At 38.8% G+C, this 16,404-nt stretch overlaps 1 protein-coding gene across 1 annotated transcript in view; it reads right to left on the bottom strand.

Annotated features, from left to right (window-relative positions):
• Nucleotides 1–510: 510 nt before the first annotated feature.
• Nucleotides 511–16,404, bottom strand: part of OXCT1 (3-oxoacid CoA-transferase 1) — a 118,803-nt gene continuing 102,909 nt past the window's right edge. The window contains exons 15-17 of the mRNA XM_019809389.2: nt 13,716–13,796; nt 7,285–7,386; nt 511–2,499 (exon numbers count right to left, since the gene is read on the bottom strand). Coding sequence (XP_019664948.1) covers nt 2,458–2,499; nt 7,285–7,386; nt 13,716–13,796 — 225 coding nt within the window. The 3' untranslated portion in view covers nt 511–2,457. The remainder of the gene's footprint in view (nt 2,500–7,284; nt 7,387–13,715; nt 13,797–16,404) is intronic.

Genomic DNA, 16,404 nt, shown 5'->3' with positions numbered 1-16,404 from the left:
TCCAGACTCACATTCTTATTGCTTAGTTACTAGGGAGGAATAAGAAAATTAGCTTCTTTTTCATCTCCAGTTTTTAAACATGGGAGAATAACCTTCCTGGTACATCCTGGGTCATAATCCTACCCAGGGTATAACTGTGGACAAAGGAGAGCTATCAAAAGAGGCATAATCTGGGCACACACCCAACCCCTTGGCCAAGGGATGAGTCTGTCACCAAAGGAACAGCACAGATGCTGGGCAGACTATACTAGAGCCACTTCAAAATGTAAGTGAACTCCACACACCATTGGGAAGCTACTTAATGTACGTATATCCTAAAAGAAAGTCAGATAAAAGCAAAAAAAAAACCATATTAAAACACGAAGCCTGGGGTAGTCCATCTTCATAGATAAATGACTGGCTCTGACAAGGAGTAAAATCAGAATTCATTTAGGTAAACATTTCATTTGTTCTTTCATGAAAAACGGTATCTGTTCTTTGGTTAAGATAAAAAGAAAAGCAACAACTTGATTAGAAGCAGTAAAGTATGTGAACTATTTATTGTTGGTCTTTCCACCAATCTCTAGTACATTATTCCCATGATTGGTCACACCATTCCCAAACAAGAAAAAGGACAATCACAGCGATCAATAACTGTTTGGATTATTTACACCATTTCTTCATGTGTTTAATATCCATGGCACTCTTTAATCAAGAATATAAAGTCATCTACTTAGGTTTTGCGACTCAAAGTTGGGAACATTCTTAGAATCACATTATCCTAAAGTAATGGACTGGAATGATAAGCAACTAAGTCTGCAAATATAACAACCATCAATAACATACATTTTTTCCAAATTATAATTCTAACAGATATGTATTATTCTCTGGACCTCACAAGTTCCAAGAAGAGTCCTTTTTATCGGTACTGGGGAAATATGCTTTCAATCCTGCAGCCGACCAGTCAAGATTATTTTAGATAGAGAGTGTGATACCAAAAAAGCCTCTCTCCTCCAATACCATACATGACACAATTGCAGCTGTACCTGAAGAGAAAGTGAGTTTTAATAACTGTCACCTAAAAATATGCATAAATTCCTATATCTGATGCCAGAGCAATGATATAGTGCACTGTATATATGCCTACCTCTGTCTGGAGGATAGCTGCCTGATCTGTCTTTAGGGTGCCTGGACTTTTCTCCCATTTGATACCCAGGATGCTTAGTAACCCCCTGGGGCAACTGGGTGGTAAGGAGGACCCCTCTGAGGACAAGTTCCTTAAAAAACCTACTCCATCATGTTTATTTTCTAACAGAAAAGTTCACTGCTCTTCAAATCCTGGACTTGCTCATCAGTATTTCCTTCATTTAAATAAAGCTGAATTAAAAGTACTTTATTCAAGGAAGTAGCCTAGGCAGAAGAAAGAACAGTGTTCTGTAGAAAAAGGCATTCAATATTTAGAAACTTTTCTGAACAGAAATAAGAGAGCCTGAAAAGAAAGAAAAAAATTAAATTCTGTTGTCATTGTGACTGGATTCATGATAAATTATCCCACAGCCCCTTGTGGCCTAAGAGGAGGTCTTGTGCAAGTAGCCCACTGGGCCTCAATAACATGGAGAAAAACTCTTAGGGACTCCTTGGATACAAAGAAATACTGCATTATTTTAAAATGAGAAAACTGACTAGATCAATTAGAATGTTTACAACCCTCTTCTCATAATAAACCTTAGTCTTTGGCAAAGCACAGACGGTTGGTTTATAAAGGCAACTTCTTGGTGGGACGTCAGCACCAATAAGCCCTATGCCCTTTGGTCTCTCCCATGAACCAGTTACTTCTCCCATACAGAGATGTTCCTGTTTGCCTTACTGAACATCTATTTAGTTATATGAAGTATGGGAGGAGAAGGGATGCTTTAGGGAAAGAAGATGCAATCACAAAATCAGAGGCTCTAAAAGAAAAGTCAGGGGAGGACAAAAGAAAAACATAATCATTAAGACAGCATTTCTCCTACTCAAAATTCACATATCATTCAGGACTAGTACAACGCTGCCTTGGGCATACTCTGGGTGGAGTTATTTTTCTCCCTCATTCTTTTTTCTACATGTCAGGATTTAGTTAGGAGGAAAAGCACATCAATGAAAGCCTTCCTAAGTGCCCATCTTGGTACAATTTAGGGTACCTATCACAAAAGATAAAGATAAATCCAATGTGAGCACCAACTGTAAAGATAAGCCTGCTCAGCACTTATAAAACAAATAAGATAATGATTTATATTTTTTCTTTTTGTCTTTCATTAAAATGTCATAGCACACTTGAGAGAACAAAGTCTATATGGCTACATACAGTGTAAAATGCTTGAAGAAAACTAGTCAAAACTGCTCATGAGATACACAATTACGATTACTGATCCTTTCAATGAAATCCTATGTGAGTAAAATGAAAAACACACAGTCTGGGACAAATGTCTATTCCACATTTCAAGTTGTGATCTGCTGCATTGGCATGAGTTTTGGTGAAACCTGGTAAAAGAAAGAGAAAAAAAAATGACCAAATTGTAAAACAAAACAAAACAAAACAAAAAACACCTCACAGCATAAACATCTCCAAACTTGAATGATGTTGTAACAAACTGCCTTGCCATGGACATCACTGAGTTTCCTCATTATATTCCATTCTAAACCAACAAGACAGAAAACTTCATTTTCTGTATTTAGTAGTTCTCAACCTTCTTGCACATTACAGCTCCTAAATTAAGGACCATTAAGACTCATAACAAAGAGGGGGTGGAAGAAGAGCAGACAGACAATAAAGGGTTCAGATAACCAAGCTCTCCACTGAATGGATCACTGAGCTCTGAGACTACTCAAAACAGAGAAACAGAGTAAGGCTCAAGTCTCTAAATGGTCAAAATAAGTCTAGTCAATTCACAATTTTGTTAAGAGACAACACAGTCTTTGGATTAACTGGATACATATTAATGAAGCTAAGTATGCTCAACGACAAATTTTATCAGAAATTTCATGATCAGAATGGAAATGATAGAAAGGCAGTAAAAAGATTCCACGTTATTTTTAAAAAGGAGGTAAAAGCATTAATAATATTAAAAATTGACCATAATTATGTTCGACTTACAGAACAGTACATGCATTCCAAGAAGTCTTGAAGCAGAGAAAAATGAGGACAGGTCTACATTTAATGGTAGAGCTAGCTGGTAGAAGAAGAAATCTAACCAAAAGGTAAGTGGTTTGGCTTAATTTTGCCTGATCTTTCAAGGTGTAATGCCAGGTACAGATGTCTTCATTCAATCTGGCAAATATCCATTGAGTCCTAGTAAGTAACAGTGCCCACGGAAAGCACAGTTGGGGATATTAAAATCTAGATGATTTTTTTGGGACACCTGGGTGGCACAGCGGTTAAGCGTGTGCCTTCGGCTCTGGGCGTGATCCCGGCGTTATGGGATCAAGCCCCACATCAGGCTCCTCCGCTAGAAGCCTGCTTCTTCCTCTCCCACTCCCCCTGCTTGTGTTCCCTCTCTCGCTGGCTGTCTCTATCTCTGTTGAATAGATAAATAAAATCTTTAAAAAAAAAGTCTAGATGATTTTTTGAGCCCCTCAAGAATGAACCGATAGAAGTGGGCCTCGCTGGCATTTTGCCTTCCAGAATAAACAGCTAAATATTTTGTTAAATTAATGAACAAATGAACGAATCAAAGATTAAATAAGAACTAGAAGAACTAGAACTAGAAGAAAGGTTTTAACAGAGGTTAAGACTATTAAAAACAGAAGGAGTAGGCAATTATTTGGCTTTGATGAGGTTAAATATTTTTAGTTCATTTATAAATTGTTTCTGTATTAACTTCATAATGTCAAGAGTTAATGCCCCCTTTTCCATTTTTCTACTAAAAGAATGACATGATCAGAATAAAAAGGATTGGTATGGCTTCATATATAGCTTAAAATAAATGACAGCTCATTCAGATTTTCCAGTTCCAAGAGCAGATATATAATAATAGACAGAATAATAGACATATAATAAATAGACAAAAATCACAGCCCACATGTGCATAGATCTTCAACTCTACTGAAAAGAATAAAAGCCATATGGGCTCTGTGTATTTAGAAAGTGTGTCTCACAAACAACCCATTTTCTTTTTTTAAACAACAGAGCATCTGTAGAAATAATTTAATGAAATAAAACTATTTTTTTGGGAAAAATATCACTTCCAATAGATGCTTTGTAGCATTTCCTTTAAAAGGAAACTGGCCACCTTAATTTTATAAACTAAACATCTGATCATTATCCTTGGTGTATTGACCCTGCTTGGGGCTCTAACTATTATTTATATCCTCAATATGGACTCTGACTTCTATGGAAAAAGAAAAAGAAGCTTTATGCAGACTGACTTGGCCTGTCTATTTATAATGAAAAACATCTACCAAACCACCATTTTCATCCTGTTCTCTTACAGTCTCATCAACATCTTAAGCCCATGCAAGCTGAAGCAGATTATCCCGCCAAGATGATCTACAGGGTGACACAAGATTATGTGATTTAAGTGTAGAAGATAAGCCACCAATTTGTCTTCCCAGTCCACTGAAATCCCAACAGTATACTGTTTCGTTCTGGTATAATGCCAGTTCAGAATAGATATTGAGTACAAATTTATTCAACTTCGCAAATATATCTACAGCTGGCTTCTTTCAGATTTCACTGCAAACATATAAATAAGCAGTATTCTTACTTAATTTTTTTGCCACTGGTTGTTTAGGTGTATTCCTGCCTGGAGAATCAGACCAAGGCCCTTGGGAGTAGGAACTATACCAATTTGTTCTATTTTATTCACATTTCATAACTCAATATGGGATACAACTGGATGTTTAATAAATAATCATGGATAACTAATGACCTCGGGAAGTTTGTTTTGCCACACGATGTTCAAATATGGACTCAAATTTTTAAAAAAATTTTAACTAAAAAATAAAAACAGAAGGAAATATTCTTTTTCAAAAAAGGTCCACAGACATATATGGTAAAGAAAAAAAACTATTCTAGGTAACATAAGCATGCATTAGAAAAGAAAGAAAAGAATAACTGTTTGAATTAACTACTGAGTGGAAAGAGAGAGACTGCAGATAATGCAATATAGGTGGTGGGATTTCCCCTTTTCTTTCTACTTTGGCCCATCAAGTAACTGTCAGTAACACACAGAGTGTTATACAGAAATTTAACATTTTCATTAGCTGATCACAGCTTTAATATGAGAAAATGTTAACCAACACATTTTCAAAATTACTTTGACCTAGGTTTTTACCCTTTTTTATTATACAACAACCTGGTTTGTCTAACTATTCCCTTCTAGAATGCTTATTTCCAGATCTACAGTGAAAACTGAGTGGACCTCTTCTCAAGAAGAAGAAATTTTGACTAACTTGTATAAAGTCACATGTAGAGTAAAATGCGACCTATGCAGTAATAACCACATGGAATAGCTTCTAAAGTATGACATGAAATACCTTCTGAATGATCAAGAAATGTTATCCTCAATGTGCTTTTGTGATTAAATGTATTTTATTAACCCACCAATTAAAAAGAACACATTATTAATTAGAGCATTCCAGTCCCTAGCATTATAGAAAAGCAATCTGCTATATGCGACTTCATCTGTCAGGGTCTAAAGAGACGCCACTGATCATCAGATCCTCAAAAGTGAGTTCTTTTGTTGAGATGGTTCAGCTGCTACCACACCTTTTCATTTTCAGGGAAACACTAACATACAAATTAACATTTTATCTCAACACCCTAATTTGGAGGAAACAAGGCCACATGTCAAAAAAGAAGGAGGGGTAATATGGTAATAAAACAGAAACCAGAGGTCTTTTTCAGTGCACTGAAACATGGAAACTAGCACTTAAACAAAAACAAAAACAGTAAAACTCCACCTTTTTCATCCTGACTTACCTACATGAATGAAAAAAAAACACACACACACAACAATAAGGGTCCTTTCTTTGCATATTCTCTTCTGTGTGGATCTCAAAACTGTTACCTGCTGAAGAAGAGGTTAACTTATCCACATAGGGAAAAAATACAAAGAAGAGCTGATAGGTAAGGAGAATTGTTTGCTTTTATCACTGGAGTAAGGAATTCTAAACAAAGTATAAACAAATCTCATTTACTCCCCCTGAGGTTACTGAAAAGCTAATTAAAGATGTGCTTTTTGTGCGAGGTATTGCTGACAGACATCTTTTTTCCAAAGGGAAATTCAAAGAAGATTAATAGACAAAGACCCTCATACAGTACCAGAAACAGCTATACATGGATAATGAATTATGCAGCAAAATTGTTTTTACAGGAACTTGTTGTGCACTAATAGGTACCAGCCAAGCATGTAGTACCCAGGGAAGAAGTCTATGAAATATATACATGACTTATCAAATAAGGTTTGTTAAATTACTTTCTCTAGGATGGGTAGCTTTGGATTTCTTCCCATTATAAACATACTTCATTTTAACTAGTAGATCCCTTCTTAAAAAGGTATGTGAGAAGCAAATTCTTTTCCTTCAGTTTTTCAGAGGCATTTCACCTCTACTTTTGATTAACTTTCAATGGACTGAGCCATCCTCTCAACTCCCATTAGGTAGGTGATCGGTGATTCATGAACAAGCACTTATATTAAAGGGTGATTATTTATATTATGGTACTATTCTCTTTGTTTTAAAAATTCTTAAATGTATACTCCCCTGAAGTATTATGTGCTTTATGAGTCTTAGTTTTTTATGCACTAGGTTTTTCTTTCAATGTACAATACACCTATTTTCTGACTATAACTCAGTGTCAGAGCTCATCATCCTAGTATTTTCCATGGATGGAATAATCAGGCATCAAAGTTAATCAAAGAGAAAGCCATAAATCGTAGCTGGGTTTAAAATAAGGCAGTATCATTTCTCCGTGTGTGGCTCACATTTTCGAGTTAATTTAGTCCAGCCACAGCTGATAGGTAACCAAGAACAAAGGATTGCAAGGGACCTTAGAGAAAGTTCAAGCTCCACCTTCTGCTTCCAGCAGCCCCTGGTGGTTCCTCCCCCTCCTGCTTTTGACTCCTGAGCCAAACGCCAGCCTTGAGTCAGAGCCCGCTCCTGCTCCCACCTGCTCTCATCTGAAGGCACCCTCCCTTTTCACTCCTGTTCTCTGTAAAGGTCAACTCCAAAAATGATCACAAATTAATGGTTCATGTCCTGTAAACACCCATTAATCAAGCTCATGATATAGGACAAGTGGCTGGATTTGTTCACAGAAACACTTACTGCAAAATCACACCCAGTGCTCTTTTTTATGTCATCCACGGTCAGGCCTTCCCAGAGTTCAATCAGAGTCAGTCCTTTTTTGCTGTCCACATCAAACACAGCCTGTCAGAATCAAGAAAACGACGACAATTTCTATCACAGTAATTATTTTATAACACAAAACAGAAATAACCTCTCAAGTTCTTAAAGGAGAGACAAGACCCAGGACAAAAGACTCTGAAAATCAGCAATGAGAAAATGTCAATTCTAACGATTATATTTTGGTGAGAATAAATGCCAGCTCCCTAACCGGCAATTAGCTGTGGAGCACTGTCGATGCCAGAAAATAAATGAGTGTTGACTATTGATGGCACTTGCCACTTTGTAACCAGTTGTTTGTTTGTTTTTTAAACTACTTTCCTTTAATTAGGTCTAACATTTCCGGTCAAAATTTCAATTAGATGAATAATGATGATTTGAAGAAAGAAAGGAATGAAGAAAAGTAGGGAGGGAGGAGAAATTTGTGGGGTGAATGCACAAGGATGGTGGGGAAAGCTGATCAATGCTGCTGGGTGAAGAGTTACAGGAAATAAAAGACAGGCACTCAGAAGTGCCTATAAGTAACTATAAAGCGATAGTAGTTCTGATCCTGAAAGACCCCCAGGTAAGTATTAAAACTTTCCCTTTAAGGCCTGTGAAGACACACAGGTGCAAGAGGGTAGCATGAGCTCTCCCTCTGGTGTACCTCAAATGAAGGTGGCTGTGTTTGGGACAAGCATGAGAAGGCTAACCCCCCACTCTAAACATCCTTTACAACATTCTGGTTGGTGACACCAGGTGATAGCAGTACCAACTGGTATAGTGTGACCTCAGGAGGCAGACTCAACCTGTTGTATCTGATTTAGGACACCTGCTGTTACACTTTGCAATATGACAAACTGACTGGAAGGGACCGACAAAGTCATTTAATGTAGCCTCCCACTCAGGAAAACATTCTTCTGAGATGGTCACCGGGGCTCTGCTGGAGAGCTTTCCGTGTCAGGAGGCTCACTTGGCTCAGGGCAGATTAGACCGTCTGTGGATAGGAAGCTCTAACCATAAGAGCCCCAAACTGCTTCCCTCTGATTGTCACTCGCTGGGTCTACCAGTTGTCCTCCAAAGCAACAGACACTATTCCCTCTCTCGGCTTCCATGGCTAGTTTCCTCTTAACTTGACTTATGTTTCCCATATCCCTCCCGTCCTCCAGATTTACCTTACATTCAACTATTATTCTCAGGCTGATCTTGATTTTCAGCTAGCTTGGAAATCAAACCCTAAATTGCCATTTTAAATACATGCACGCTTAGAAGGCTAATATGAAGATACAGCCACATATAGAGGAAAAGAACCCTAGCTTTCGAGCTGGACCGGAATTCCAGCTCTGCCACATGTTAGCTAAGCAAGCAGTCTTTGGTGAACCTGTCTTTGCATGCATACACAGGTGTCAAAAAATCCTACTTCCCAAGATTGTTATACCGGACAAATAAAATAAGCATACTCTAAGCACCTGGCATCATGCCTAAGACACAGCAGGGGCATTGTACCTGCACGTTCTTTCTCCTCAATAGCTTAACTTACTGTCACTTGTGTGTGAACTCAAATCAAAGACCCAAAATGCTTATTAGTGTCCAGTTAATTGATTTTTTCCCCATGAGCAAAACATTAAGAGGACCAGTGATACCTGCATTCTCTGTTTGATAAATTCACAGATAACCTAGTTGATTTTACTGGAAATTTTGGAGGAAATATTCTGGCAAACTTCTTTTTTGTTTGCACAAAAAATGTTCCTTAAAAAAACTTTTTTCAGCAGAGATATGTGTTTCGAGAGGGAAGAAAATGGTCATTTAGGAATGTCTGTATGCTGCAATAGATTATTTAATTCCAAAATGACAATTTAAAAATTTTTTTAAATGGATACTTTTGCTTTGCAGAAAATGTGTCTGGAGCATTATTCACACTGATTTTCTTTCCCCTGTATTATGAACAACTATAAATTTATCAAAATGGAACAAATAAAAAAAAAGAGCCTCCAGATTGTGTTATTAAGAATAGGCAGGGAAGGGATTTGAGGAGAAGATAACTGTGATATCATGAATATAAGGCTTCAGTGATCAGGGAGAGAAAACCCATGGTAAATTGACTTACTGCTTTTAAAAAACTTTTAACACCTTTGGCACACCCTAATTAGCTCTCAAGGTCATATACTAGAAAGCCAAGCATCTATTATTAAAATGAAGGAAATTTACTTTTGAAATATTTAGGAAGATTTCCATTTAGTGGTATAAAGTATAAACAAAACCTTGATAAAAATGGAGACTACATTACAGATAAAGCAGTTAATCACAGCCCAGCTGCTGGAGAGGAAAGCATCTTCCACAATCTCATTCTAGCAGCACAAAACTAGGAAATCAGGGTCAAAACATCTCCAAAGCCTCTTTCAAATGGCAAACCAATGGAATTTTCCTTAGAAGTTGAAAATGGAATTCTAGTCCCATATCTGCCATGGCAGGGCTCAACACATTCATTGCCCTTAATGGCACTGCATTCTCATTCACTCATTCAACAAAGTTTTACTGAACACCTACCATATCTGAAGCACAGGGGTAAACATGCACCATTCCCTTCCCTGAGGTTCCACAGCTGCCTTTCACTTCGCCTACTTTTTGCTATCATCTATAGTAAAGGCTCCAATTATCCCCATATGCTAATGACTTCCACAAGTTTAGTCCAATACTGACTTCCCTTCTGAGCTCCAGATCCACATCTCTAATTGTTTATCAGAAATCTCTGACTGGAGGGGCACCTAGGTGGCTCAGTCAGTTAAGCATCTGCCTTCTGCTCAGGTCCTAATCTCAGGTCCTGGGATCCAGCCCAGCATTGGTATTGCATCAGGCTCCCTGCTCAGTGGGGAATCTGCTTCTCCCTCTGCCCCCCTCCCCCTCAGCTTACGCACTCTCTCTCAAATAAGTAAATAAAGGCTTTAAAAAAAAATCTCTGACTGGATGTTCAGGATGTTAACATATACAGGAATATCACACCAAGTGTGTCCAAACAACCCATTCTTTTCCTATCTTCCACTGCTCCTCCCTGTCTCTTCCTACAGTCTAGGCTTCATCAGGAAATCTTAGGAAGCACCTCTGCTTTAGCAGTCATACCCAATTCACCATCTAACTAGGTTGAGTCCATCTGGGTCTCTCAAATCTGTCCTTCTGTCCTGTGGCTTAGAACCCTGATATTTCTGGCCTAGATCATCGCAGGAGTCTTCTAACTGGACTCTGTCTCATCTCTTCTCCCCCTACTCTGTATAAAAGCTACAGTGTTCTTTTTAAAATGCAAATATAATTGATCTAAAATCATTGAAGGGTTCCCTACTGCCTTCCAGATAAAACCCAAATTTCTTAACAATGTGTTCACATTCATTCATTCATTTATTTTTAAGAGAGAGAGTGTGTGCGTGCACATGCATACATACATGAGTGGGGGTGAGGGAACGGGCAAAGAGAGGGAGACAGTATCTCAAAGCAGGCTCCATGCTCAGCAAGAAGCCCTACCTGGGGCTCCAGCGCACAGCCCTGAGATCATGACCTGAGCCGAAATCAAGAGTTGGAGGCTCAACTGACGGGGCCATCCAGGTGCCCCCACATTCCTTTATGATTTAGCCCTTCACTGTCTTTTCAGCTGGAGTCTGGAGTCTGGTCCTGCCCTCACTCTACACTGTTCCACTGAAAGATCCTTGGGTAGGGGCTTATTTTGTAATTCCACCATGACTCTGCCTATTTTCTTTCCTTCGCCTAGAAGGGCCTCTTTGGTCTTACTCGCACTTGTAAACCCCTACTTACCTTTCAAGACTCATCCCTCCCTATCAACTTTCTCACCAAGAGAAGTGCAGTACATTTATTCAACAAGCATTCCCTGTGTACGGGCAAACACCATGCAAAGTCCTGGATAAACAGTAATGGGTAAGACAGGCAGAGCTGAGAGGTTATTTCAATACAGTGGACAGTGCTGAGTTAGGGCATGTACTAGGATTCAGAGAAGCACCCAGAAGACTTGTGGAGAGAGAGGGAAGATTTGCCTGAGAAGGAAACATATAGTTGAAACATAAAAAAAATGAGCAGGTATTAGCCAGATGGGAATGGTGGGAAGAGTATTCCACGGAGAGAAACAGGATATGCAAAGTCCCAGAAGAACATCGCGGGCGGGGAAGACAACATAATTCACAGTATTTCAATACCGTTGAAGTGGGGAGAATGTAAAGATGGAAACAGAGAAACTGAGCCTGGAGGAGAAAGGGTAGAGCCTGTGAAATGCCTTGCAAAACACATTAAAAGTTTATATTTGGGGCGCCTGGGTAGCGTAGTCAGTTAAGCATCCGACTCTTGGTTTTGGCTCAGGCTGTGATCTTAGAGTCATGAGATTGAGCCCTGCATTGGGCTCTGCACTCAGCGTAGAGTCTGCTTAAGTTTCTCTCTCCCTCTGTCCCTCCCCACCTGCTCACTCTTGCTCTCTCAAAATAAATAAATAAATTTAAAAAAGAAAGAAAGAGAAAGAAAGAAAGAAAGAAAGAAAGAAAGAAAGAAAGAAAGAAAGAAAGAGAAAGAAAAGTTTCTATTTGATACCATTAGAAGCTTTCCTGACACTCTCCCCAGGCTGTTAGGCAGCCTCCCTCTACGTTCTTAACTCACCATCCGCATGTACCACTATCATGGTCCTTATCATATATATTACTCTAACTGGGTCCTACTGGAGTCTGGGTGTCTAGCCCTCCTGAATGTGCTCCCTAGGGGCAGAGACTGTCCTCCTTTTTTCTGTAGCACACTGTTGGGAATGCTCTAATTCAGATAAAATGCTCACAAAATGCTTATTAAATGAATAAATGTGTCAGACAATAATGTAGACAGGAATAAAGAATATACAAGTTTTTTAAATGGCACTAAAGTTAAATAATAATATGTTCTATCATAAGGAAATGTAGGTGTAGATGACAGGTGCCCAAATGAATGGTGCATCACTCAAAGGATGAAGTCATGAGTGCTAAGACGGAGATGAAAACTGCGTTAGGCTTAAAGGACGGACAGAATTTGGGGAGGCAGGGTCATGTGGAAGGTACTGCAGGTAAGAGCACTGACCTGGTAAGAACAAGGCCAGAGCGCACATGGATTGGGGAGAGGGGAGAGGGCTTACTTAGAAGAGGAAGATCAAGGGGGAAATGCTGCTGAAATTATCCTTACAATGTTTACCACTTTATTAAAGAAAACAGGATCGAGGACAGCTTTGTTTTTATTTTCAAAGTAATGGATTCTTTTCAGTAAGTCCTGTCACCACAGTTTTGGAGGGGTTCAAGAAGTGGTAAGACTCAGGGAATAAATGGTGAAATACAATATTCTGCCCTTTTATCCAACTTCTATTCTCTACAAGTCATCTTTATGGAAGTCCACATAAACGGTCCTAGGGGAAGGCACCATTTAGAAGAGAATGCTGTTTAAAATGTGGCTCTGTAAAGTATTACAAACCTTCCCCCTCACAGGGCTGCTTTGGGGTGCTTCTTACCACACCTCAGTGAGGGGAAGCAAACCAGATTAATGCCAGGATGCTATCCCTGTGGCTCTCGGCAAAATGAACAGCATCCAAACAAACCAACCCTAATACAGGTAATTTTGTTTTTTGGTTTCACCAAGATATTGAATCAAAAGGACACCCTCCTAGCTCACTTCCTAGAGTTGTGTCATTCCAGCATTCTAGGTTCAAATCTGGGTCAGAAAAATGACTACAGACAACTGTCAGTGAGGCTGCTCTCAGATCTGAGCAGTTTCCAGTTGTACCAGTAGCCGACATTTTCCATCTAAGACAAAAATCTAGAGAGGCACGAAAATGGCTGGTGTGTTCTGAAGTCCACTTTATAAAAGAGAGCTGAAAGCATGCAAGAACCACAGAATAAATTTCTTGGCTCACTGTGGGACTTTTACCTCAATTTGAACCCAAATGATTAAAACCCAATTTTGGCTGACCTTCCCAAAATGAAATTCAACAATTTGCACTTGTGATTTGGGAAAGCAAAGAAGAAAGGTAGGAATGATTAATATATTCTTAACTTTACATATATCATCCGTTTTAGACATCTTCATAGTCCAACTAAAAAGGATGAATAAGACTTTTCTTTGATTATACACACTGTCAAAGTTACCAAGGATGGCAGTTCAAGTCCGTATATGCATATTTCCAGAGCTGCACATTAAGAATTCTACATTTAGAAACATTAAATTGATGAATTCTCCTATTCAGTCTACCCACGGATTAAATTAATCCTATGACTACCAACACAACACAGTTTTAGAGGGTAACAAAAAAAATTCTAAAAATGCTTATAAATAAAAAAAGGGGTGATTAGAGTGAATAGAAACAGGCACCATACCTTTTCCGTAATGATGCGGTTGACGCATTGCTTTCCAGTCAGTGGCAATGTACATTTCTCCATGATTTTATGTACATTTCCCTGTTTTAAAGAAGGAACATCAAGAAGAGGAGTTAGGGACCAATTCTTGTTTCAAAGTAGAATAATGACAGGACAAACAGGAACCATCAGAGAAACTGTCTCTTAGGTACAGGCTGTCTCAAAATGTTTTCAGAGTCACGCTTTTGCTTTCTTTCTGGAGACAGCTTCTGTCCCTAAAATAATCTAGGGAGAATACCAAACGAATAGCCAAAGTCGTAAATGACTTAGCTGGGAAACACCTTGCCACAAATTGGACTTCTCAAGTCTCAGCCCTCATACCCCGTAATGAGAAATTTCACTTCTAGTGTCCTGCTTGTTTTCCTCTTTCAGGGAATGGTCTCCTTGACAAACATGAGCTATTATTCACCAAGGACAGGAAGCACACATAACACACAAATGTCCAATACCCCTTTTAAAACTAATTTTGTTTGCTAGAAAAGTAAAACATACGTGCAAACAGCAGTGCCTAGCCTCCCTTCCTTACTTTTAGACCTGTTCTCAACAGGAATCCATTTTATGTTACTTTTCTTCGCATGTTCTTTTATGTCTCTGCACATTTTCCTGTTACCTCTTCATTTTTAAATATTGTGTTTACCATGCTATTTATTTCTTGATTAATCCATTTTAGACATTATCTTCTAACTTCTTATTATGGCACATGAAGACTTAACTCTCTTACAACACCCCATCCTCCTTCAACATCCGCAGTTCTTCAGGAGAGCTGTGTCACAATCCATAGTTCACTCTGTGGTTAGAATGTACATCGTTCTGCCTAAATGACCACGTAAAACTGTTCATTGCCAGTGTAGTACACCATGATTATATTCACATTCTCATGCAGCTATCTGCTTTTCCTGGAGTTTGTCTGAGCCTCAGTTTGCTCATTAGTAAAATGTGTGAGCTGGCCGAAGTTTGTATTTTTTCCGTTTCTTTTAGCTACTGTGCCCTTTCTTCAAACATAAAATAAAAAGGAAGTAAGAGTAGAAAGCAGGTGGGGGGTTGGACAAAGTCAGTGAAGAGGAGTGGAAGGTACCGGCTTCCAGTTAAGGACTGAATAAGTCACAGGAATAAAAGACACAGCATAAATAACATAGTGACACTGTACTAGCGATGTATCAATGTATCAGGACAGATGGCAGGCAGCCACAAAACCGGGGAGCACAGCATAATGTACAAACTTGTTGAATCACTATGCTCTACATCTGAAACTAACGTAACATTGTGTGTCAACTATACTAAAAAAACAACAAAAAAAAGACGGCAAAGCAGGTTTTCCCCCATTATCCCCCATCCTCCAACCTCCATCCCCACATCCCAGGTATAGAGGTGGCCTCAGACATGTATGGAGCACAGCTGAAACATTAGCTCTGATGATCTGATTATGATTATGATTAAGCTTCTTTCTAAATATCAAGGAACAGGAGCCTAAATTAATATTTCCTTCAAGGCTGAAGGCTACTCCATCATATTCCAAGTCTTCTATTAAAAATGCCAAAATGCTTCTATTTCTTCTTTTTGGATCTAAAAACACCATACTTGATGTCGTCATCATCATCTTTACCCAAATATTTTTTGAATAAATGAATGGGGAGGAAAACGGAAGGTCTATTGTGAATCCCAGACAGATTTCAAAAAGACTAACTCTATTACTTTAATCAAAATGAATGTGAAATACATAATAAATGGATAGACATTAGACCTTTATTAACAAGTTATATGCTTCTGGATCTTACTGTATAAGAACATTTATAATTGTACAAGTAAAACCTCATTTTCACTTTATATTTAATGCTGTTTCCTTTCCAGTTTCAAAGAAAGTCTGCACGTGTCAGAGAAGCTTAATTAATGATGAATATTCAAGCTTGTCAGGTCTCCTTACATTTAATGTAACTCAAATAAGGCATGTCACAGTGAATTCCGGGCCTGCCTGGGAACACAGTGAACAATCTGTGGGCCTCTGAAGAACATTTTTTGCAGGGAGCTCTTACTTTGTTCTCATTATTTGAGCAAGATCTGCATCTGGTGTGAAAGAAACTACTTGGATTTTAATGAACAACAAACTCCATTTTAGGAGGAACCAGGAATTTCAACGGACAGGACTAACTGTGGTCCCAGTAGAGACCTTTCATAGACTACTTGCTATATAAACAGTATAGTGTGTGGTTAAGAGTGTGGACTGGAGCCAAAGAACCCGGAGGTAAAGTCTGGCTCTGCTCTACGCTGGCTGTGCACAGTTCCAGGCCTGTGCTTCCCCATCAGCCTTACCTCATGGGGTTGTTGCAAAAGGAGATGCACGTGTCCAGCACTTAACAAGTGCTCAATAAATGTTAGCTACTATTGCTTATACAAAACATATTTAACATTTCTACCATGTACCAGGGAATTTCTTAGGAGTTCTTAAGTTGCTATACAGAGTTAGACATGTAATTGTGCAGAAAATGGTCTAACCACAATTCCTGAGACCTCAGAACTAATGAAACCACATATGGCTGGCCTAGGAAACTGCCACCAAGTGCATTCTTGCAGTGAGAACAATGTGGCTAAAGGACTCCATTCACATTTAGCTCTAAGACACAACACAGATCAAGGAAAAAGAGAAAATGAGAGG

The sequence above is a fragment of the Ailuropoda melanoleuca genome, chromosome 3 (genome assembly GCF_002007445.2).
Source record: "Ailuropoda melanoleuca isolate Jingjing chromosome 3, ASM200744v2, whole genome shotgun sequence".
In the NCBI taxonomy this organism is placed as follows: Eukaryota; Metazoa; Chordata; class Mammalia; order Carnivora; family Ursidae; genus Ailuropoda; species Ailuropoda melanoleuca.
This window is presented reverse-complemented; position numbering and strand designations above follow the sequence as displayed.